General features: G+C 44.1%; 1 protein-coding gene across 2 annotated transcripts in view; it reads left to right on the top strand.

Annotated features, from left to right (window-relative positions):
- Window positions 1–22,300, top strand: part of LOC310986643 (paxillin-like) — a 31,801-nt gene extending 9,501 nt beyond the window's left edge. Inside the window, exons 2-11 of one of the 2 annotated variants that reach the window (XM_083972655.1) lie at window positions 8,894–9,072; window positions 9,162–9,247; window positions 9,524–9,663; window positions 9,878–10,067; window positions 10,172–10,319; window positions 15,638–15,796; window positions 17,243–17,416; window positions 18,672–18,753; window positions 18,869–19,017; window positions 19,602–22,300. In XM_083972655.1, coding sequence (XP_083828781.1) covers window positions 8,894–9,072; window positions 9,162–9,247; window positions 9,524–9,663; window positions 9,878–10,067; window positions 10,172–10,319; window positions 15,638–15,796; window positions 17,243–17,416; window positions 18,672–18,753; window positions 18,869–19,017; window positions 19,602–19,868 — 1,574 coding nt within the window. In that variant the 3' untranslated portion in view covers window positions 19,869–22,300. Of the gene's footprint in view, window positions 1–8,893; window positions 9,073–9,161; window positions 9,248–9,523; window positions 9,664–9,877; window positions 10,068–10,171; window positions 10,320–11,375; window positions 12,828–15,637; window positions 15,797–17,242; window positions 17,417–18,671; window positions 18,754–18,868; window positions 19,018–19,601 lie in introns of those variants that run through there. The other variant, XM_083972654.1, reaches the window with a different exon arrangement.
- The last annotated feature ends 1,991 nt before the right edge of the window (window positions 22,301–24,291 follow it).

Raw genomic sequence — 24,291 nt, 5'->3', positions numbered from 1 at the left:
TGACAATGTAAAACTATATCCTTCCTGGCGATCATTTGTCACTTGTATGTTTTTCTACTAGGCTGCATAAAATAACAATGTCAAAGCAGCTCTCATATTATTGGATCTGCCTCAGGCTTAAAATAAGGAAGATGATGAAAATATATATTTATATATTAATGAAGAAACGATCCAGAGTCTCAGTTGGATGCTGGGTAATGGTTAATCAACAGACAAAATTCAAGGTAAATGAAATCCACAGTGAGGTAAACGTGCTCAAAAAGAGCAAAAGCAGAATCGCCGTCGGCTCGGCTGCGGGAGATGAAAAGGACTCAAAGATGAGACCGGACCGAGGAAAGCTGCAGATAATGAGCCACGTAGATGGATCGCCACGAAAAAATGACTCGGAATGATATAGTGCAGGAATTTTGATCGTCTACTTGCTGTCGTGCCCTTTAACGACCTTTTTAAAAAGGTGATGTTTGCTTTTGAAGATATTTTCGACCCACAGACTTTGACACCTTATTGACCACAGCTTTTTTTTTTTTTTTTTTTGATGCATATTTGTCGAGGTCAGAGCCTTTAAATGAGATCAGACGTGTTACTTTCACGCTCAGAAATGTACAGAGATGAGGTGTCAAACGTGTGAGCGCGCACTGCAGACAGCATGTGGTGAGCTGGCTGCACCCTGTCAGACGACTTAACGGTAAATAGCATAACATCAATTTATTATGAAGCTTATTTAAAAAGTATGAAGGAATCGAAATAAAATGTGTTTGCTTAAAGTAAATGAAATAATCGGTGTGTTACTCTGTAATTAAAGAAGAAGTGGTACTTTTTGGGAAATGAATGGGAGTTGGAGAAGAGATGCTGTTCGGCCTATTTCTGACCTTTCGACAGAGCCGTGCTTGTTGTTGACCCTTGACCAGTTTCAGCTATTATGAGAGTGGTAGCAGTCTAGCTGAAACCAAATTGGTCGTTTTCTGAGCCGCAGGAAACGAGCTGTGAACACAACAATGAAATATTTTCACCTCTGTATTTGATATGGTTTCTTAGCAGTGGCTTATTTACATCCCGCAGTTATATGTTCAGTAATTTGCATTTATTTATGGCCACAAGACGAATGTAAGTCCAGTATTCACTCTGTTTTTAGCCTTGTTTTTTGGTCTCCAGTAACTCCTTTAGCTCCTAAATCCTCCGTCTAGTCACTCAACTGTGTCTGTTTGTTGTTTGGTGCTGCGCTGGTAAGTTGATTTATCATAGCTTTTTGCTGTAAACAGCTGCCTGCTGGCATTTAGCTTTTTCCAGAGCCTTGTCTGGGTAAGATGCTGTATGGACGGGAGAAGATTTGGATTTGGAGCAAAAAAAAAAGAAAAAAAGATGTGCAACAAAGGTCGTCTGCCAGAAGTGAACCAGAGACGCTGCAGAAACTAAGCATCAGCTCGCTCTTCATGCAGAATCTTAGGAGTGTCATTTTGAAAATCATCATGCAAACCCACTGTAAAGTCATAATGATACAGGAATAGTCATATCACCACCCACAGAGTCTAGCGTCAGTCAGTTTGCTTTTCTTTCACTGCAAAAACTCAAAATCTTTCCAAGAATATTTGTCTTATTTCTTGTCAAAATGTCTCATTTCTAGTCAAAACTAATCTCTTTCCACATAAAATAAGACTCATCACCTAAAAATTATCTTGTTTTTAGATCATTTTCACTTGTTTCAAACAGATTTTCACTTGAAATAAGTAGAAAAATCTGCCAGTGAAAGCAAGTTTTTTGTGCTTGTTATAAGAAAGAAAAACTTGCTCCACTATCAGATTTTTCTACTTATTTCAAGTAAAAATATGCTTGAAAGAAGTAAAAAGTGTCTAAAAACAAGCTACGTTTTACGTGATGAGTCTTATTTTAAGTAAAATGATATTTGTTTTGACTAGAAAGAAGACAAATGAAGAGTTCATTTGCAAAAGCAGATAACTCCGTTTTTAAAAAATTCCAGAATCTTCATTTTTAATTTTTAATTTACATAAGGTGATATCAGTCAAACCAAAGTTGAGTGACTTTGAGATGTAACAAAACAGACATATCTAAAAAAAAAAAAAAGTTTTATTGAAAAGAATAATTAGCAAAGAATAATTACAAAGCCTCAGCTCATTTTTTTCAAAATGGCACTTATCTGCTTTTGCAAATGAACTCTTCAAATAGTCTTGGTAAGATTTTGAGTTTTTGCAGTGTTCTTGGTTAGCATACAGTAGCCTATACGCTCTCTGGGCTGTCGGTCTTGTATTAAGTTTTTGAATTGACTGTGTCTGAAACAGACTTGGTGTAATTGTATTATTGAATAGTTCAGTCACTGCTGCAGAGGCAGAGTCCTACTCTACTCTACGACTTGATCGCCAGTGTGGGCTGCTGTGCTGTGGTGCCATTTCCATTTCACGGCATCTGTGGCAGCACTTCATTGAGCTTGAGGAAAAAAACTTCAAGCCGGCTCTTCGTCACACAGTTTATAAGGAGAGAAGGAGTACAGCAAAATATAATGTAACACATATCACAGGCCGGTTGGGTGGTCTGTCCTGAACGTCACGACCATTCATCATCTACTGTACACGCAGCAGCACAGGTCAGGGTCGGGCGGTGGGAGGTATTTATATTTATAGTGGGGCTAGATGCCTCCTTCTGTCTCTGGTATGTCTGTGTGGGCAGCCGGGGCCGAGAGGCACCTGTACGCAGTGTTGTTCTACAGCTGTACCTGTGGTGTTTGTTTGTGTTTGTGTGTGTGAGAGTGTGTGTGTGTGTGTGTGTTTCCACTGTGATTTAATTTTGCGCCTGCTGAAGCACTCCAAATGAACACAGGCACAGGCCTTCTGCTGCCCAAGCCCAACACACACCCAGAGGGGGAGCAAAGCGTAAGTGCATGTGCCCTGATTTTCTTTTCTCTCTTCCAGTGAAAGCAAAGAGACGGATTTATCATTTCTGTGATGGCCTGTCAGCCTGCGTCGCACTGAAAGGCCGCGTCGCTCACTGCAGCACATGAAAGGCTGTCAGTTTAGGTTTAACCACCGAGGCTGCTGCTTTTTTTTTTCTTTTCTTTTTTACATTTGTATTCGATATTACACTGAAACCACAGATTAGATCCAAAATGCCTTTTGTCTAACAGCTGACATTTTGTTTTCTTTCATCTGCGCTATCTTGCCTGTAGTCCCTCCTTCTCTGTCTTATCAAGGTTTTTGTGCGTTCCTCGCCCTTTCTCTCAACATTTGGAGGACGAGCTGTGGCATGTTAGGAATTCACTCAGCCACCCCTGCACCTTGCAGCACATCAGATACAGAGGAGAGGGAGGAGGAGGAGGAGGAGGGGGGATGAAGGCAATGAAGGCAGGACAGGGAACTCAGGTTAACTTGCTGCACTGACAGAAATGCACAGGTTTACTGCTGATATTCATCCTCTCAGCTTCACCGTGGTGTCAGCTCATGCCTGTGCTGTTGTGGAGCCCTCAGATAAAGCTCGTTCTGTGTATCAGCCCCGAAGAAGAAGAGGAGGAGGAGGGGGAAGAGGAGGAGGAGGAGGGGGAAAAAAAACCCTCCAGAAGCTCACCAGGCTCCCAAACACGACTCGACATCCCCCCCTGCAGGCTGCGTTTTATTATACTTTCACATTTCAGAGGAAACTCGTCCCTGAGCTGGATTCAATAAAGCCGAGAAGTGTTGAGGAGGAGACAGCATTGATTCACTGTGTGCACCGACTGGTCAGCACTGATAGGAGCTGGAGCATTGTGTGTGTGTGTGTGTGTGTGTGTGTGTGCGCAGTGTGAAGCAGACAGGATGTCCTGTCAGAGCTAATGGACACATTGCTTCTGACTCTCTGACGTCCAGGACTCATGTTGATAAAAAAACAAAACAAAAAAACAACCTCCATAGAGTTAAAAAGCACAGCACCACTAAGATTACTCTGTCTAATTAGATCCCATTTATATTTGATGTTGCTTTTGACTGGCAAAGGTTGTAATTTTAAGTGCTGATCCAACATCTGTTCAGGCCTTTTGCTCTCCACATACTTGACTCTTCAAATGGTTTCCTTTCCATACCCTCATTTTCCCTGCATCCGCCGCCCTTCATTCCTAATTTTCCTGCCCTTTTCATCCCTTCTTCTGCCATCCCAGTCCTCCTTTTCTTCCCTCTCTCTCTCTCTCTCTTCCTCTCTGTCTTTCCTGTAATGAGCCCCATGTGGAGTAGTGTTGGTGTAATTAAAATGCACACCATTCATCTGGGAGGAAGGGAGTCTCCTTAATCTGCGTCAACCCACATTTTAGCCTCTGAGGATTTGCCTGCTGCGCGCCACGCACACACACACACACGCACACACACACTTCCTCGCTATCTCTTGTCGCCATTCCTCGTAGTTTGAGCCCAGCTGTGCCCGGCCGTGTCACATTTTAGAGTTTAGTGTGGACATAGAGTGATGGCGGTGATGGCTTTTTCTCTCCCCCCTCCTGTCCTCACCGGCTGCAGATGAAGAGGGTGGATTGTGTTTAATTGATGAAGGCAGTTGGCCAGATGTAGGTGTGGACTATTTTAGGAAGCCAGGAGTAGAGCAGTAGATCTGTCACCCTCCCTACATCTGCCTGCTTTTACAGCAACTTTGGTCTCTCTGGGTTTTTACAGTTTTGTGCCTATAAACCATCAAACAGAAGTTTTAATCCCATGTGAAATTACTTCAAGCAAGTTTCCTTCCATATACTCTTTCCAAAACATACATAGCCTACTAGATAGAATATACACATAGTCCTGAATGATATAATATCTCTGGTGTTATCTCTCATCTCCTCACAAAGGATCAGAGTGATTCAGGAGGCTCATCTTTAAGACTGTGTGCTCAGATGTTCCTGGTTTTACTGTAGTCCCATTTTTGGTCACTGGGGAACAAGTCTGTGCTTTGCGCCGGAGTCTGTGTGTATCATGGTATGTTCCCTTGGCAGAGAGGGGGGCTGACACACCTCTGTGTTGTTTGTGTAGTTTGTGGATGGGTCAGAGCATGTCTAGTATGCAGCGAAGGCAACTCCGAAGCTGCTGGTTTCTCTTTTTCAGCTTTATCTTGTAATCCCCTAAATTATAGGACTGTGCTCGAGGGAAATGAGCTGTTGATTTTCGATTAGGGTTGCTTCATTATAATACGAGACGTCCTAGACATTAAAGCGAGTCCTACAGGCCAAACAGAGTATTTGTTTCATGTAGCCTGCAGCAGGCTTGTGTTGTGCAGCGGTAACTCTATTTTGGAGCTGCAGATTCTTCATAACCAGGGTTAGGGCCAGTTCAGCTCCAGAGCTAAGTTGATTAACATCTCTGGTGTAAACCATCTGGACCAATGTCTGTGAAGACCGTGGTCTCCAGCAGCTGCAGTAAAAAAAACTTTGTTCTGGCATCAGCGGCGGATTCGCTCGGAGTCCTGCAGATATGCTGCTTACCATGTATTTATGCAGCGTTTCAGTGGAGCCTCTGATGAAATCCTAACTATGTTTTGATCAGTTCTTCTTATCATGTTTGCAGAGTGAATACGTGAACGTCTGGACGTGCTCTGATCTAGTCTGATCTGGTTTTATAGCTTTTCAGTTCGTGCTGTGTGTAAATGTGTAAAACTTAATGAAGATCAGGTCAGGCATGAGAAAATGAGAGGTTCATGTAGACCGGACTAGACTTGTAAAAAAGAAATCAGCTGCACTGTGAGAAATGTGGTGAAGAAGGAGAAGTCTGAAGAAGTTTGCTTTTTAAAATAAGTTCATAGTTTCATTTCCTCTTCCTCTTGACCAGAGGTTGAGCTCAGATACTTCACCTGTCTGTATAATGGTCTGTCACACACAACACAACACACTTTGATATGGACGATACAGATTGACGGTTGTGTTGTTTCTGTGTCTTCATATCTGTGGGTGTGGTATAATTTGCTACAACCAAGTGAGAGATGAAGATACACACACACACACACACTGCAGTAGTGTAAACACTGGGCTGTGCTGTGTCCATAATGAAACTCTATGGAATGTGTCCAGAGAGGAGACAGTGCTGTGAAACCCAGTCAACTGGTATGTCAGCCATGATCATCATGCTCGCCATGCGAACGCCAGGTCGCTCGAAGTGGATCTGGTATTGATCTTGTCTCCTCTCTGTCTGGTTTTACACTGCAAAAACTGCAAAATCTTTCCAAGAATATTTGTCTTATTTCTTGTCAAAATGTCTAATTTCTAGTCAAAACTAATATCTTTCCACTTAAAATAAGACTCATCACCTAAAAATTAACTTGTTTTTAGATCATTTTCACTTGTTTCAAACAAATTTTCACTTGAAATAAGTAGAAAAATCTGCTAGTAAAAACAGGGTTTTTGTGCTTGTTATAAGGAAGAAAAACTTGCTCCACTATCAGATTTTTCTACTTATTTCAAGTAAAAATATCCTTGAAAGAAGTAAAAATTGTCTAAAAACAAGCTACTTTTTAACGTGATGAGTCTTATTTTGAGTATAATGAGATTTGTTTTGACTCGAAATAAGACAAATATTCTTGGTAAGACATTTGAGTTTTTGCAGTGTTCCCACTGAGACCTGGTGATACCACGCTGCGCCTCGCCTCGCCTCGCCTCGCCTCGAAGGCACATTTTTATATGTTCGGATGAAGTTGTAAAAGAGATCGGATTTTAATAATCTGATCCTCGTTGTGCTTTGGCGCTAAGATTAACGTGAGATGTAACGTTTAAAAGTGACTGTGAGTCATGAGTAACCCAAGCAGAGTTTGCCCTCGCAGTGTGAAGGAGGGGCAGATTACACCTTTATATACCTTTGTGATACCACTCCCATAGTTGGGCATGCCTCTGTTGATAAGAAGCTCTGCCTGCTCTCAGTTGTCCTCATCACGGCTTCCTGTGCTGTAACGAGCTCTGCCTGCCTAAGTTGGACAGCTTCAGACTTTTCCAGAGGAGGGGGGGGGGTCGTCATTTGCGTGAGTAGTAAATAACTCTTAACTTGAGCTTTCAGACAGCAGACAGACAGCTTGGTTCAACCTGACATAGCAGTGGGGCAGTTTGAGCCGGATGAACCTAACTCTCCCCCCGAGCCATTAATTTGAACCTCTCCATCCCTTCTTTACCCCCCCTGTGTTCGGTAGCTACCCCTACTCTTCCCCCCTCCTCCTCCTTCTCCTTCTCCTTCTCCTCATCTCCCGCTCTTTATACTGATGGTAGAGTTAAGAGAAGCAGTTCCTGCCTGGCAGACAGTCGGTCTGTTTGGGTTGCCCCCCCCCCCCCCCGGTCCTTCTCTACTACTTCTTCTTCGTCTTGCTCTGTGTTATCTCCTCTTCATTTCCTTGGGTGTAACTGCTTGTCCTTTTCAAAGGTACGTCTCATGTCCATGTTACTTCAGCCGTGGTTTTGTCTTTCTTGACCCAGCGATTTATTTTTGGATGGAGGTTGAGTGTAGTTGCTCTTGAACGCACCTTTTGGTAATAATACAGTATTATCAGAACTGTTTATAGTTTGTTGAAGGCAGGTGCAGATTTAATACTAGATGATGGTGGCGTTGATTCATTTTCTGAATCTAACTCTTGGACTTTTGGACTTTTTACAAGTGTCTAACAAAGTGTCATATCTTGTTATTGTGGTAAATGCGAAGCAGTAATTACACAACAGATCCTACAGTCACACAGTCTTTCTCATTGGATCCAGTTTGTTGTTAAATGTAGGGTTTTACTTTTTTTTAGGACTGTGAAATTCTGCAAGAGAAACTAAACCCTGCTGTGGTGAGTGAGCGTGCTAAAATAAGCCCAAGTATTCAGTAATACAGCCTGTGCTGCTCTTTATTAAATCCCCTTATACTGTTGTGTGTCGCTCTACCTACTGGTTTTGGCTGCTAAATGAGTAGTTGTGTTGTTGGACTGCGTGGTTTTCTAAATACTAAATAACCCCTTCAGGCGGTAGTGGTAGTAGATGGCAGCAGCCGGTGTGTAAATGTTGAATATGACCTTGTGTCCCCGCCGGTTGCAGCCTTGACAGCAACAAGCGGATTTAAGACATGTAAAGACTGCAGACAGATGAGAGTCAATGAGTAACTAAAGGAGCGGCTATGACAGTCTCCATGACTCACCTTTTACAAGTGCACCGCTGCTGATGTCAGTGCACATGGGGTTTTGAGCGATTGCGAAAGGCACTGTAATTATTTGGCCTGTGTGTGTGTGTGTGTACCGAACTGTTGCTGTACAATGTTTAATCTCAGTGTTTGAGTTGGGGTGTGCAAATATGGTTGAAATCTGTCATATTTTACATGATTTAATGTTGAAGTTGTTTTTTAATCGTTGGTATACTGTGTATATACTGGAATCATATCAGATAACCAGATGGAAATGTTGATTTAAAGCTAATAAAGTGAATGAAATGCTCATACTAATGCAGAAATCCTGTAAAATCTAATATTACCATGTGACTCTAGCACTTTGATCACAATGTTAAGATATCTCAGTGTATTAACAGTTTCTCTGTTCATTTTACAGTACATACATTTCATTTCATTTATTGGGTCTCCATTAGCATCAGCAGATTAACATAGCTGTTCTTCCTTGAGTCCAAACATTAAGTCAAAATTGTCTATTATATTCTTCAAAGTTCATCAAGGAAAAAACAAAACAAAAAGAGCTAATACAGTCACAACACATAGATACAATCATACAGTAGACGCAGACATACGTAACACAAGACATAATACACCACTTGAATCAGTAAATATATACATGCAAGGGGAAAACAATATAGCAAAACATACAAACAGATACCAAAATAGTAATCTCACAGGACATACTGTATGTCATCATGTTGCTCTTACTTGTCTGTGAGCATCTTTACATCTTCACACCATTGACGATACATCATCTTCTATTTCTGCAGATGCTTTGTTGGCGGACCTTGAGTCCACAACATCCCACATCTCCAAGCGCCCACTCTTCCTGTCTGAAGAGACCGCCTACTCGTTCCCTGTCAGGGGTCAGACCCAGCAAGACGTCTGCTCTCCACCCGTCCCACCTGCTCCCTCTGAACAAGCCCTGAATGGACTAGATGAAACAGAGGTAAAAGAAAAGAGGTTTTTATTTACTTATAACTAAAGGTTTATGTGGGCTAAATGGAGTGAACGGTCCTCTGTATATTCTCTGCTCAGTCTTTCAGCTCAGCTCAGAGAAGTCCGTGGCCCAGAGATAGCAGCAGTCCAACCCAACCCGCTGGTGAAGAGGACCACGTATACAGGTAGGAATCACAATAACTTCTAGAAGTGAATGAAGTCTTTGGTGAGATTGTTTCGTTTTGGGACTATGTTTGTGACCAGAGAGGGGATTCACATGGTGACACAGTGTTTTTATTTAACCTTAACAGTTTGACACTTTAGTAAAAGGCACTATTTCTGTTTGACTCGTCATTTTGCAGAAACACTGTATACAGGATGTCTGTTTGAAAGCACAACAACAGTTTCACTTCACAGCTCTGTTGATGCTAAGTCTTGGTTCTTCTTCCTACTCTGTACAGTTTTCCTAATAAGCAGAAGAACAGTGAGTCATCAGCTGCGGCCATGAACTCATCACTGGGCAGCAACCTGTCTGAGTTGGACCGCCTGCTGCTGGAGCTCAACGCTGTCCAGCAGAGCACCCCTGCCTTCGCCACAGAAGGTTCATTCACAGTTCATAAAACTCTCTCCTGTTTCACTGTACGAGCTCAGATGTCACTATCAAATTTGGGCATCTCTGTTCCTGTGGTGCTGCACAGGGATTTCCTCTCTCTACGCTCTACTTTGTTGTCCTGCTCCTTTTTTTTTATTTTTATAATAAGCTAACCATGCAAGATGTATGTGGGAAATTCATTTAGCTTGTTATTCTATAACAGAAGAGGCAGCTCCACCGTTGCCTGCCAGCTGCGTCGTCCACCACATCCAAGAGAATGGCGTCTCCGGCAAAGTCGCACCACCTGTAATGGAGAAGCCCAAACGCAGCGCGACGGCTCGTGGAATAGAGGACGTACGACCGAGTGTGGAGAGTCTCCTCGATGAGCTGGAAAGTTCTGTGCCCTCACCCATGTAAGAGATGCAGTGTTTTTGCAGAAGGCTTTTTATTAAAAAAAAAATAGTTTCTAGTTAATGCAATTTTTTGGGGGGTTGATTTCCTTCTTTTTTTTATTTAGTCCCACACCTTTGGTGGTGTCAGACGAGCAAACAGATGGCCAGGAGGAAACGCCGGCGCAGCAGCAGGCCAGAATGTCGGCCTCCTCTGCCACACGAGAGCTGGATGAGCTCATGGCGTCTCTGTCCGACTTCAAAGTCCAAAGCAATGTGAGTAGAGTTTGGGGCTCTGCAGTCTATACAGATGATTGAGGATGCTTTTTTGGCATTGTATGTCTGTGTGTGCGTGTGTGTGTTTGAGTGAGAGAGTGTGTATGAGACTGTTTAGGACTATGCTGTACATGTTTGCGGGTTTGCACATTCGTTATATTAATTGTAGAAATGGATTGGATCAGACTGATTTGATCCAGTGTTTTTGTTTTGATGAGTTGGTTACTGCTGCTGGCCGTGGGCCACGGCAGTAATGGCAGAGCTTTCCTGCCATACACACTCTCCTATTACACTGATTCACATCATATCTTCATTTTTTTCCACAGCCTACACACACACACACACACACACACACACACACACACACACACACACACACACACACACACACACACACACACACACACACACACACACACACACACACACACACACACACACACACGTAAACCTTTGCAGTGTTGCAGCAGCCAGACTATAGTTTTGGGCTTTACCTCAACATTTATTTTAAATTGTGGTCAATCTTGTTTCAAAGAAAAGTTTTGTTTTGCTTCATTTGAATAATTGTCCAATTGGTTTCAAGCATGCAACCATAGAGGATGTTGTGGGGTTTATGCATTAAAAGCTTCATTATAATACAATTTAATGCAATTTCCCATTAAGATCCATGAACAAACAAAGGTAATGTTTGATATTTTTTAGATTTGTATGTATTTGTTGTTTTCTTTGACAGAATATGAAAAAAATATAGCCTCAAACACTCAGTAATATTTGTTAATTTAGGTGATGGTGTCTGGTCCTTGCATCTCTGAGGGAAAACTTAAAGACTTAATTTTCTAAAAATAAGCTAAAGTGAAGTTTTTTCCACGTTACATTGATTTTTGATTTCGGAGGCTCTGCCCTCGCTGGGTTTTGTGTGTGAAACTCTATTGTTTATTCCCTTCATTCTCAATCTATTTTTCCTGGTCTCTCTTTCTCTCTCGTTTTTCCACCACTGTGTCTGTCTTGTCTTTTTGTATGTACATTTGCATTATTACACCATTGCTCTCGAGTCAGTCTGGCTCTCAGTCGTCTGTAAATGAGGAAGCAGCAGAACCGTCTCTGGAAGCTGGCTCACCAGTCGTCCAAGCACTAATTGCCCCGTCCATAAATTCCCATGCTGATTCAGTGGATGCTCTTCTACTTTCTAGTCACACCACTCCCTCCTGCACCCCTCTTCCGCTAGAGCTCCATATTGATGAAGATGGGAGTTCGGCTCCTTCAGCTTCAGCTCGTTCCTCTGTAGTAGTCACGACATCCAAGTTCTCCCAGATCCAGCAGAAAGATGACGGTGTCAGTTTTTCTTCTGAGATCTCTCATGTGGAGAGCCTCAGTGTCTCTGCTACCCAAAACTCTTTAAGTCAGTCTGAAATTAGCTCTACGCAGATATCAGCTACTAAAGTATTTGCTAGTAAAGTCTCAAGTCCACCTGAAAAGAGTCCAAGTCCACTTACTGTTGGACAAAGTTCTAGCTACAGTCCAGTTGTTGTTTCTAAGAGCCCTAGTCCTATTCTTAGAGCCAAGAGTCCTAGTCCGCCTGATCTTAAATTTTCTAATCTAAGTCAGTTTTACAAGAGTCCAAGTCCAGCTCTTAGTAGCCAAAGTCTAGCTGTGAAGGATCAAAGTCCATTGGCAGAGGCAACAGAGCCAAAGGCTGCCAGTCCGCTCCCAGCTCCAAGGCTTTCAAGCCCAGTACCAAAGAGTGCGAGTCCTGTGACGGTCCCTAATCTCTCTAGTCCGACAACCGTCCCAATGAGTTCTAGTCCCGAAACTGTTCGCAAGTGTTCAAGTCCACTATCAATTCCAAGACTTTCAAGCCCTGTGACGATCCCTTATATCTCTAGTTCCCCAACGCTGCCGAGACATTCAAGTCCAGTAACGGTTCCCAAGAGTCCTGCTTCATTCGCTAGAAAAGCTTACACACTTCCAGGCACCAACAGCCCCAGAGCTTCACCAATTTCCCTCGGTGCTGTGCCACCATATAGTCTGTCTCCTCCGCCTTCAGAAAAACAGGAAAGATTGGATCTAACGTGGCCGTGTCGGGAGCCTCTATTGGACAACGCTTTAGACAAACTCTTAGCTCCCAACTCGCCCCAGCTGGACGAGAACCAGCCACCTGGAGATGAATACCGATCTTGGGAGGATGAAGATGGAGTTTACCCCGATCTGAGCCGAGAGGGAACCATGACGCCCATGACCGAGTCCAGCTGGATCGACGAGTGTTTCACCCCGTCCACCTGCCCCGGGACCCCGGACGCAACGTTGGAGCTGCCCGTACAGCAGCCCTCAGCTGTGGAGCGACTATCTGCTTCTGGACAAGTAGGAGGCTCGACCGAACTCTTCCAAAATAAGTGTCTGGCAGAATAAAACGGCCTTGTTGCCTTTCTGTGATTAAGATACTATTTACCTCTCTGACTTAACGGCATAACGGCGTTGTCAGAGGACTTCTCAAAGTGGGATATATCTCAAGTTGCTTATTTTGGGAGAGTAATAGTTCCTGTACACATGTCAGGAGCTGTGCAATTGTACAAAAAGTGCCTTGGTGTGTGAAGAAATTCCTCCATCTGGTGTGATGCATGTGTTGTCATTTCATTACAGCAGTTACAAAATGGCTTGCGGGAGAAGTTTCCCTGTAGAAACTATTTGTGGCCTTAAGGATATCTGTGCACGGCACGCCCCTACTTGCTTCAGTTCAGTCGACTTTGCTGTGTTCATCACTGGGCCTTGGCCTTACCATGGTTGCGCAACCAATGAATAACGCAGAGACGTGTTTTTTAATCGCTGGCTGTGTCAATACAATGAGATCACATCAAGACTTCTGCTTTTTTGACCATTGGCCTTGCTTTTGGCATGTGTAGACCCTTTTTCTGAGAGCATTTTGTGGTACGCCTGTGTTGTCCATCAACCATCCAGCATGACACACCACAGTTTCCTGAATGGATTTGATAGTAGGGAATGGATTGCAATGGCAGGCTGTGCTTAGCTTCATCAATAAAAACTGATCGGCAGAGCATTTTCTCCACTCGAGTGCGACATCCTGCGTCGGGCCTGCCCTGCTTGTGTTCGTAACCCACCGTGGACTTTCTGGTGAATGGCGCAACCCCAGCTTTATTATCTATACTCTCCAGCTCAAGTCGGTCATCCGCCGCACCAAAGAGACCTCCAACGTGCATCCGATGTTCAGAGAAGGGATGCTGCGGCGTAAAATGGGACCGGTCATTGTGAACAAAAGCAACTCGCAAGACCGACTCATCGAGGAGCTGCAGGGGAAACTGGGCATCGGGCGAGTGGAGCGCCGGCGCAAACAGCAGCCGGACGATTGGATGACTGAAGGAGTCATCGTCATGTCCAACCCCCAGCGAACACGTGAAGAAGTGGCCCAGCCATCTAAGGTAGATGGGCTAAACCTGGACCACATTAAACCAGGAATTCGCAATTATAAATCCATTTGTTTTTTTTTATTTAAGGAATTGACGGGCAAATATTCAGTTTATCATTTTTATTGAGCCACTTATGATTCACCACTATTTCCTTTTCTTCATCCTGACCTTTTTTCTTGTACGTATCTCATCTGTTTGCTCTCCTCTCTTTGCTGTTTTCCCTTTTTCCTTCTTTCCTCCAGATCATCATCCCTCCTGAATCCCCCGCCCCACAGAGAAAAGTCCTGTCCCCTCCGCCATCTCCCCCCGCTCCCAAAAAGCTGCCCCCCCCAGTAGTAAAGCAGACTCCTCCGCCGCTACCTCCTCCCCCTCCGACACCTCCTCCTCCTCGAGTGCCCACCCCTCCGCCGCCAAAAGAGCCAACTCCTCCTCCTCCTCCTCCTCCCCCCCCCCAGAGAGCCCACTCCTCCTCCTCCCAGAGAGCCCACACCTCCCCCTGTCCTGCCCCCTCCGTCACCTAGCCCCCCTCCCAAGCCCGTCACGCCACCTCCGCCTCCCAAGGTCTTTGTATCGGTTGGATGTCAGACCGAGTACGACCCCATCTTCCCACCGATGCAGGCACGGCTCACCTCCCTCTCCTCCTCTCTGACCTCATACTGTCTCTCCACTTTTCTCTCACAATTGAACTGTTTGACTCTCTTTGTCCTGTTTGTTCTGTGACTTTGACTCATTTTTACTGTGAGTGAGTTTGTGAGTTATTTATTTATTTACTTACTTTTCGTTATTTGGTCCAAATCCAAGCAGTTGCTGCACCGTTATAGCGCAAGCCACCGATTTTGTCTCGTCATCGGCTCTTCTTGTCTTTGACCCCTGTTGTTCGTCCGTGCCACTGCCAAGTTTTTAGCCGGTTGCCGCTTTTAAACTTTGTCTGAAATCCAGTCGGTCCAGGTTATGAGGGGTGCTGACATTCAGGAAAGCGAGACTGAGCCCCCTTTTCTAATTCTGTCATGTGATGGCGCCAAGAGCCGTGTGTTCAGAGGAGAGTGGAGTGGAGAGTTTTAAGGGGCTTAGAGCGTAGCCCTCCCCATGTTCCCGCCACACTAACTGTCCTGCCATGCGCAGGAATGGTTGGCTCGCCGTGCAACTGAAACCTAATCTGCCACATGACAGCGCAGTTACCACCACAATTATAGCATCTCCCACAGGACTTCCGTCAACAGGTCAACAGGTCCCACTAGGTTAGATACCAGCATGTCCTTGTTGGATGCCACATCTCTTATAATCCAAATCCATATCTTGTTGTGAGGCAGTTTTAGCCCAGTGGAGTTAGATGATCGGCATGAGGCGCGTGTTATATTCAACGGCCTGATGAGTGGCCAGGTTATTTTAATGTGGTCAAAGGTAAGGTGGCTTGTTTGTTTGTGTGTGTTCAATGTGTGTGTCACTGAGTATGTGTGTGTGAGAGTGAGAGAGAGAGAGAGAATACATGGAGCAGAGATGCTATTTTCTCTCTCAGTGGAATGCAGGAGTCATGAAGCTCCGATGACCAGACCATTTGAGAAGGTGTTTGCTTACATTACAGAAGCCAAATGCATCTCCATGCACATTCACAGTCATCATCGAACCCTGCAAGCATGAGTTATACTTGATAAAGACACATTTTGTCATAGGTCCATTAGCATTGTCACACTATTTGTTATTCATACAGTATATACAACACATTTTCATATTAACTGTAAATATTTTATCCCTTATAGGAGTTGACAGGTCTTCTTTGTATTTGTTGCTGCACAGACCTGTGTTTGAATATCACAAGCTTCCCTGTAAAACTATTGCCATCTCTTCTAAGCCATTTGTGTTGTACTGTACAGCTAAATGGTATGATTAAATCTCTATCAGATCCAGTCCCAGGGAAAGACGTCTCCTACCGCGGTCCCCAAACCAGCCAACAAGCTGGACAACATGCTGGGAAGCCTGCAATCAGACCTCAACAGACTGGGAGTCCAGACTGTGGCTAAAGGCGTCTGTGGAGCCTGCAAGAAACCAATTGTTGGACAGGTGAGATACTAAATCATATAAGTCAGTCAGTCTCACTGTCAAACAAGACTTAAGTTGGTATATAGTATACCAAATGGAAAATGTGGATGTGTTTAGATATGAGCTTTGCGGCATATACACATGACATAAGCATGCAACTGAAACATAATTAAGAATATCCAATGGACTTACATAACATCATCAGAGCTGTCATGTACAGTATGTACCCAAATTGGATGGGTTGTGCACCGTTAGCTCCATGCTACAATGCTTAAGGTCAAAGCCTCACAATCTATCAATAATGCAACTTTTCATATACCAGGCAACCATGTTAATTATTTCAGTATACATTTATTTCAATACAACATCATCACGGACTTAAATGAAAGTGGTTAAACTGTAACTGAGGTTAGATTTCCTTCTACCTTAAAGGGATAGTTCACCCTAGAATGATATTTCGCTCATTATCTACTCACCCTCATGTTGACTAAGGGCTGGAAGAATTATCAGAGTCCACCGTCCCTTCTCTGAGTTACAGGGGGTCTTGGCGTCGCAGTGCATTTCAATGCAACGGTTGCAAAGGGACACCAGAGCTCTTCGTAAAAAAACACACACAAAAAAACATCCAAATACCTCCATGATGCTCGTATGTAATGTCCGTCTTGTGCTGAAGCCCCAAATTGCGTAATTGTCCCGAAAAAAATTAAATAAGTCTATATTTTAAGCTTGTTTGTAGCGGAAGCTTCTCGAAGCTCCTCTTCCTGGTCCGTCCAAATATCGCGTGATTCGCAGTAACCGCACTGACGCCGGCGCAAATCACGCGAGAATTTGGGGCTTCAGCACAAGACGGACATTACATACGAGCATCATGGAGGTATTTGGATGTTTTTTTGTGTGTGTTTTTTTACGAAGAGCTCTGGTGTCCCTTTGCAACCGTTGCATTGAAATGCACTGCTACGCCGAGACCCCCTGTAACTCAGAGAAGGGACGGTGGACTCTGATAATTCTTCCAGCCCTTAGTCAACATGAGGGTGAGTAGATAATGAGCGAAATATCATTCTAGGGTGAACTATCCCTTTAACTTGTATTATCTTCATAGCAGTTTCCATCAGCAGATCATATATTTTTATCATTGAGAAATGTTGAGATTTAACTGTGCGATCAATTTGAAGAAACCCAAGTGGACCATATGAAAGCATAGATAGATTTTTTTTCTTCTTCTGGGAGTAAATTTCCCCTAAAAGGAACTGACGTTATCATAAATACTGAGCCAAAAATGGATGAGTAAAAACTTTTTGTCTTTTGAAACACTGAGTTCTCAGATCGAGAGCTGCTGCTGTCTGCAAGATCCCCTTTGCTTCTTGCATGCACGACTGCACTGATTTTTCTCTCTGCTGAGCCAGGGCTTTCCCCCCGTCCCCCCCAGCAGCTCATTTCAGTTTAATGCACTGTGTCTCCCCACACCAGGTGGTGACTGCCATGGGCAGAACGTGGCACCCTGAGCACTTTGTGTGCACCCACTGCCAGGAGGAGATAGGCTCCAGGAACTTCTTTGAGCGAGATGGGGCGCCTTACTGCGAGAGAGACTACCACAGCCTGTTCTCACCACGATGCCACTACTGTAATGGACCCATACTGGATGTTAGTAATGCACACATTAACGCACACACGCACGCACACACACACACACACACACACACACACACACACACACACACACACACACACACACACACACACACACACACACACATACGCGCGCATATACTTGTGGGTGGATAATGATATTTATTTATTCATAACCTAATGGATTAAAGCCTTACTGGAAATTGCTATATGTTGGAAATGGTGGAAATATTTTTGCAGCAGACTGTCAGTTACCACACACACACTCACACACACTCCCACACACTCACACATACACACATATACACACACAGTCCTAGCTACAGTTGAAGGGATGTGATTGCTAGTTGTCTCGCTGATGCAGACTGAACCAGTGCATCCGTCCATGTCACTACAGCTCCTCTCATTTGTCACTTGTCAGCGCTCAGTCATATCTTCATAGTGACACACTCCCATCGGATGTTTGCTCTTAGTACACACACTTACACACATACACACACACACACACACAGTGCCAGAGGTGCTGGAAGGGAAGTAGATAGTGGATCGTGGTCTTTAGCCTGGGGAAAGGCCAACATGAATCACTGCCAAGACTTCTAGATTCATCACACACACACACTTTAGAGGACATTACATTGACAAGTCCCCATGATATGACTGTGAGACATCAAAGTCAATCTAAAATGTGCACTTTTTTTCTTTTTGAAACATCAGAATCGATAGAGAAATTCTCAACTGTATTAAAATGTTGAGTTATTTTTTATTAAGTTTGGTAATGACCAGTTGTGCTGTAATATTTTCAATTGAATACCTCAGTAACTGTATCTACAGCACCTATATTATGTATTCTATACAGTTAACGAAAGGTAATCAAAACCCCCTTTTGCAACACTGCACCCCCTGGTGGCAACGTCAAGAATCACCTCTGCACTCAGACGTGTGGGGGGTTTACAATGAGTAATCCTTATTCTTCTTTCGAAACTGTCGTTGACGCAGTTGTGGATGTTTTGAAATCTTGTGTTATACAATACACAGACAGTGTGAGTGGGCTTTCGGCTGAAGCTGCAGAGAAATGATATCAGGCCTGGAAAACATGAGCTAAGACTCAGAGTATTCCTGCACCTCCCACACCACCGCTTCTGTGGACTTTGTCTGCCCTCTCCTGGCTTCACACTCACTGATGTGTTCACTCCATGCAAACATATCTGACTGTTGAGAGTGAGATGGAGAATGAGTGTTTAACCATTTGTTTCACCTTTTTGTTTCACAGAAAGTGGTGACTGCTCTGGACAAGACTTGGCATCCGGAGCACTTTTTCTGTGCCCAGTGTGGAGCCTTTTTCGGACCAGAAGGTATCAGCTGTTTATTAGTTAGCAGCACAAACAGCCTCAGAGCGGTGCTGGAATGTTTTTAATTGCTAAAGGAAGCATGCAGAGAGAGTCAGTGTGTGTCTTTTCTGCCCTCTAGGTTTCCACGAGAAGGATGGGAAGGCGTTCTGCAGGAAGGACTACTTCGACATGTTCGCCCCTAAATGCGGCGGCTGCGCCCGTGCCATCCTGGAGAACTACATCTCTGCTCTCAACTCTCTCTGGCACCCCGAGTGCTTCGTCTGCAGGGTGAGTCACATGTCGCTCGCGGCCGTTTTGCCTTTTTCTTTTTCTTTTTTTTTGCTCTGTGGACAAAAAGGCTTTTGTTTATTTGGACAGAACTCAAACAGGTACAAATGAAAAATGCAAAAATACAAAATTAAATGTAAACCCAGTTTTATTTTTCATTTTGCTCTAAAGGTAGTGACTTGAAGCACTACTACTGTATGGTAAACAATCCAAATTAGTACAATTCAAGATCTTGAAAGCCATCTGAGTTAAACAGGAGTTGTTATAAAGATGCAACCAACCAAGAGCCCATAAATACCTCCGCCACTTCCTTAAAACATCCCATTACTGTAATGAAGGCTCACAAATGAGCAACAAGCCTCTTAGAGGAAAACAAAACGCTGATGTCGACTAGGCGACAGCACACACACACACACGCACAATAGAATAAAAGGAAAAAAATGTCCCCATGGTAGTTAAGATGCTATACAATTGGGATGATATGCACATATTCAGTTTTGCTTTCCCTAAAAAAACAAACAAAGCCGTTTTGCCATTTAGTTGCACCCCCTTCATCATAAACCTCCTCTTCTCTGATTCTGCAGGAGTGCTTCACGCCGTTCATAAATGGCAGCTTCTTCGACCACGACGGCCAGCCGTACTGCGAGGCGCACTACCACGAGCGGCGCGGCTCGCTGTGCTCCGGCTGCCAGAAGCCCATCACCGGCCGCTGCATCACCGCCATGGCCAAGAAGTTCCACCCGGAGCACTTTGTGTGCGCTTTCTGCCTCAAGCAGCTCAACAAAGGCACCTTCAAGGAGCAGAACGACAAGCCCTACTGCCACGGCTGCTTCATCAAACTCTTCAGTTAGACAGAGTGTCTGCGTGTGAGTGTGTGTGTGCGTATACACATCCGCAGGCATTTATTCTGCTGTCTAAATGCGCGTGCGGATGTGTGCGCACCAGCATGTATGAGTCAGTGAGGTGGTTTTAAAAGACAGAGGGTGGATAACATCAGAAAGATTGGAAACAACTCTGACTATTATTGACTCTTGAGACTAAAGGGACTTCCCTAGCTGTCCAACCTCTCAGGCTTGGCGTTTCACACTTTTTGCTAAAACATTTTTAAGAGAGCCCAAAGAGATTTTTATTTAGAGGTTTATTTCCCCTTGTGCGTGTGTACATATATAAACATGAGAGAAGTCGTGAAGCTTCCTCTCACAGCTGTGATTTGTAAATGATTTTATTCCCCTTCCGCAGGGCGAGACCTTGCACCGTATGGTGGTTTTACAGAATGCAGGTATGAGACAGCTGCTTGATTGCATGGACCACGGAGAGTCGACTTAATCAGTTTTAAAACATGTCGAGTGTTGAATACCCAGTGCTTGGCCAATGAGTGGTAATCTGTGAAAAAAAAGATGTATTTTTGTAGCTTTGGAAATTATCGAGGTGCCATTTAAAATACCTATGACAACACTCCACATGTACATGCACACGACACAACACACACTGGACTCTTCATATCGTCTTCACACCAGTTCAAACTCTTTAACACACTCCAACCACAGATCTCTTGATGAGACCGTCTTAAAGGTGCATTTTACTAGTTACTGTCATCAAGATATCGGTTCTTATTTTTCTACTGTTTTACTATTATAAATATATATATAAAAAAAAATAAACCCAGATGTTTTCTCAGTTTCAGCATACAGTACATTCACGTGTGCTTGTGTAACTTCACTGTCTCCCGGTGGATGTGAAATCACTTACTGGGAAAATAACTTCACTGAACTTTCTCTTTCTTCTTCATGTAGCAACTTGAAACTTTTGTCTTTATTTTACTACTGCAAAATGTGTGTTGTCATTTACATTAGTAATGTTCAAATGGAATAAAAACATTGCGGCTTAGTGATGACAAAAATAGGTCAATCTGTACCGTGGTCATACATGTAAATGTTGAACTTTTGGTGCAGTTTTACATTTCAAGAAAGAACTCCAACAAAGTTATTAGAAATGGAGATTTAGTGCCGTCAGAATAAATGATGCTTCAGTTTGACATTTTTTCCCCCCTATTTTACTATTGCTACTATTGTGAATTTATCACTGTATTAAATCTGTTAATGAGGCTTGTTCATGGGTTAAATTGGGTTGTGCGTTTGGATTATTAGAAGCATGCTGCTTTTATTGTGGGGTTTTATCAGCACTAGCTGCCACCAGTTGCTGTTACAATCAGAATCTAAATTTCTATTATGCTCGACTTTGTGACAGAACTGTGTTTTGTCGCTGTTTTGATTAAAAAATATATATATCCTATATTTTTGAGCTGTGGAGGCTCACACTGATATGCAAAGAGCTGGCTCTGTTGGCAAGTAGGCTAATAATCATTTACCCACCTCACACATTAACACACACACACATACACACACTTTACCAGCTTGGACTCCAGAGTGTCAGACCTACGAGGAAACGCATCCCTCTGTATCTTTAAGACGAGTCGTGAGATATGATATTGGTGGAAGATGGATGTTACGTGTTAACCTGGTCAGGAATGAGAACATGACACCAAGCCTTTAGCAAAATGTATGTAATGACTGATTTAATCGTTATTTTACTTGCAGACTTGACGTAAGACTTTTCCCCAGTGTTGCTCGTCTTTGACTTTGATCACTGGGTGTGTGCAAGGAATCAATGCACCGTTATTCACATTCAGATAATTTTTACTTTTAAGGAAGAGTTTTTCTCGTGCTCTTGTGCCAAATGTGTCAATGCAATAAGGTCGTACACACTGTGGAGTTTCAGCCTTTCCTGTCATTTTGACTCTTTTTTTCTGGGGCTGAACTCTCAAAAGAGGCTTCATCTGCTGTGGTGCATCTTAACCCAGAAACTTTACACTGTAAAAGACGAGAGCCTCTGTACTGAGTCGATGAGCAGGCAGTATAGTGTAGCAGATAATAAGATTTTCACAGGTAGCAGGGGCGGTGTGGCTGTTGGAAAGACACTTGCGCCTTCATTTAAACTGTGTATGCCTAAGAAAATCAACAGGAATTGTGAGTTAATTTTGCCCCGTGTATATTTAACTTCTTACGGTATTGCCTTATAGTTTTTTTTGCTTCTGTCAAAGATTAATGAAAGAAAAAAAAATCAAAACCTTTTACTGTTGAGATTATGTGAACTTTGCTTTGTAAATGGAGACATTCATGTGATCTTTTGCCATTTGAACTTTCTCACTCAAATGGTTTTGGCTCTATGTGTGGGTGGGTCCTGGTCACTGACCGATGAATATAACTGCTGCAAATAAAAAGTATTTCTGGCATTGTCCTGTCCAAGAGAAGTGTGACATTTTGTGCTTTTACTTTTCACACATACTTTGAATTTTTTTTAAAATAAAATTTGATCTTTGGCACACATTATCTACACAAAGTATTAAAACACACAAAATGGAGCAAACCACTTTTTTTTTTTATTGTGTGACCTTATATTAATAAAGATCTGAACCACAGATTGGGAAACTGCACATTTAGGTTAACAATGTAAAAGGAAGACACAACAGATGTCCAAGGCAGTCATTTTTTTCAGCAAAATTAGAAACAAAACAAAGTAATGCTCAGTCTGTGCAGTGTGATTTATAAAAAATCTCTTTACAATTACAACCCCAGACATTAATTGGACCCAGACAAGTTCTTCGTATAGGTCCCGCTGCAATCTGTACAAGTGGCAGCTCTCTCAGTAAACCTGACAAACACAAGGACAAGACAGCACGTCTCTCTTGCGTGGAGAGGTTGTGACCTCAAGTCTGTAGTTTGTGAGAGCCTGGAGCTTCGCTATGAGCTCAGAGAGATGCGGACGGCTATCCAGGATCTCCAAGTACTTCAGATCCTGCAGCTGGTGAAGCCGCAGGAAGTTTTTCTCTGGCACGTGTTCGTGCCGCAGTTTGAGACGTCTCAGCTTTGTAAAAAGGAGCGGGATTTGACTTGTGCGAGCTCCCAAGTGTGAAGGCCAGGGGTCTATGTGGAGGTGGAGGAGATTTGGCACCTGCACGGCCACGGCTGACATGTCCCCAGAGGATAAACCTGCAACACAGAGCGTGAGGCTGGTCACCGTGGCTGGGATGGAGGCGACGTACTTCTTCACAGGTGGACCCTTGACTATGACCAGGGCTGAGAGCTGAGGGAGGTCACTGAGCCACGTTTTCAGGTGACACACAGGCGACGGCCTCCTGTCGAGCATCTCCTGGTGTGAGTGTCTGTAGAAAACAGCCAGTCTCTTCAGGCCAGGCATCAGCCTCATCGCATCTTCTGGGAGCGAGTGATCCATGCAGTCGATCAGTTCCAAACTGGACAAGCTCGGAGCACCAGGTCGTCCATCTCCTCCTCCTCCTCCTCCTCCTCCTCCTGAGGGACCAGGGTTGAGTCTGGGGATGCTGTGGAAGGTGCAGAGTCGATGCACAACAGATAAAGACAGATGCTTCAGCTTGGGCAGACAGTTAAGTATGGAGTGAACCATTAAAATAGTCTCTTCGAAGACTCCCATCTGATGACAGACCAGAGATGTGAGGTTTGTGAAGTGGGAGACGGCAGAGATGACGCTGTCCATCGTTGCGGTGGGAAATGTCACATCACACATGCTGAAGTGAGTCAGCTGCTCAGGTGTGCACACGGTGGACGCGTCCAGGGAAAGAGACGTGCAACTGCTCCTTATGGCCAAACGCTGCAAATGTGCAAAGTCCTTCAAACAGTCGAGGCTCTGCTGGGAGCTCTGGTCCATCACCACGGTGCTGACAGCCGGAAGCGACTGGGCGAGCTGCTTCCAGTCCTTCGCCTTGGAGCTCCGCACCACCACGCTGTTGACTCTCCTGCGGCGAAGCGTCGCCCAGAACTCACCGTTGTACGAACCATTTGGTTGAAACCCCAGAACCACGGCCCAGTCTTTCCACAGAGAGCCGTGGTCGACGAGCTTCTTGAAGTACTTACAAGATGCCCGGACCTGAAACTTATCCGCCGCTGACAGGTATCCGAAAACGTGGTTCCACACCTCCGCCGGCAGCAGCTGTGGAGGCGGCTGCGCCATCGTGTCGCTTCGCTCCGCTACCGCATCTGTTCGTCCGCTGGTCGTCTCTCTAATCGCTGCTATTTGTTTTGTTTTTGCTTTAATCGGAGAGCAAAAAACTATAATACTCCACCCCACGCTTGCTCATGTGTACTAATGTGTCGGAAGCCTTCTTCTTCTTTGCGATATTTTGTCGGATTGCAATACCAACTTTTACGTGCACACAGCGCCACCTGGCGTACCGGCGGA

This window comes from Trachurus trachurus (genome assembly GCF_905171665.1).
Source record: "Trachurus trachurus genome assembly, chromosome: 5".
In the NCBI taxonomy this organism is placed as follows: domain Eukaryota; kingdom Metazoa; phylum Chordata; class Actinopteri; order Carangiformes; family Carangidae; genus Trachurus; species Trachurus trachurus.
The sequence above is the reverse complement of the archived record's forward strand: the minus strand, read 5'-3'. Positions and strand labels throughout refer to the sequence as shown.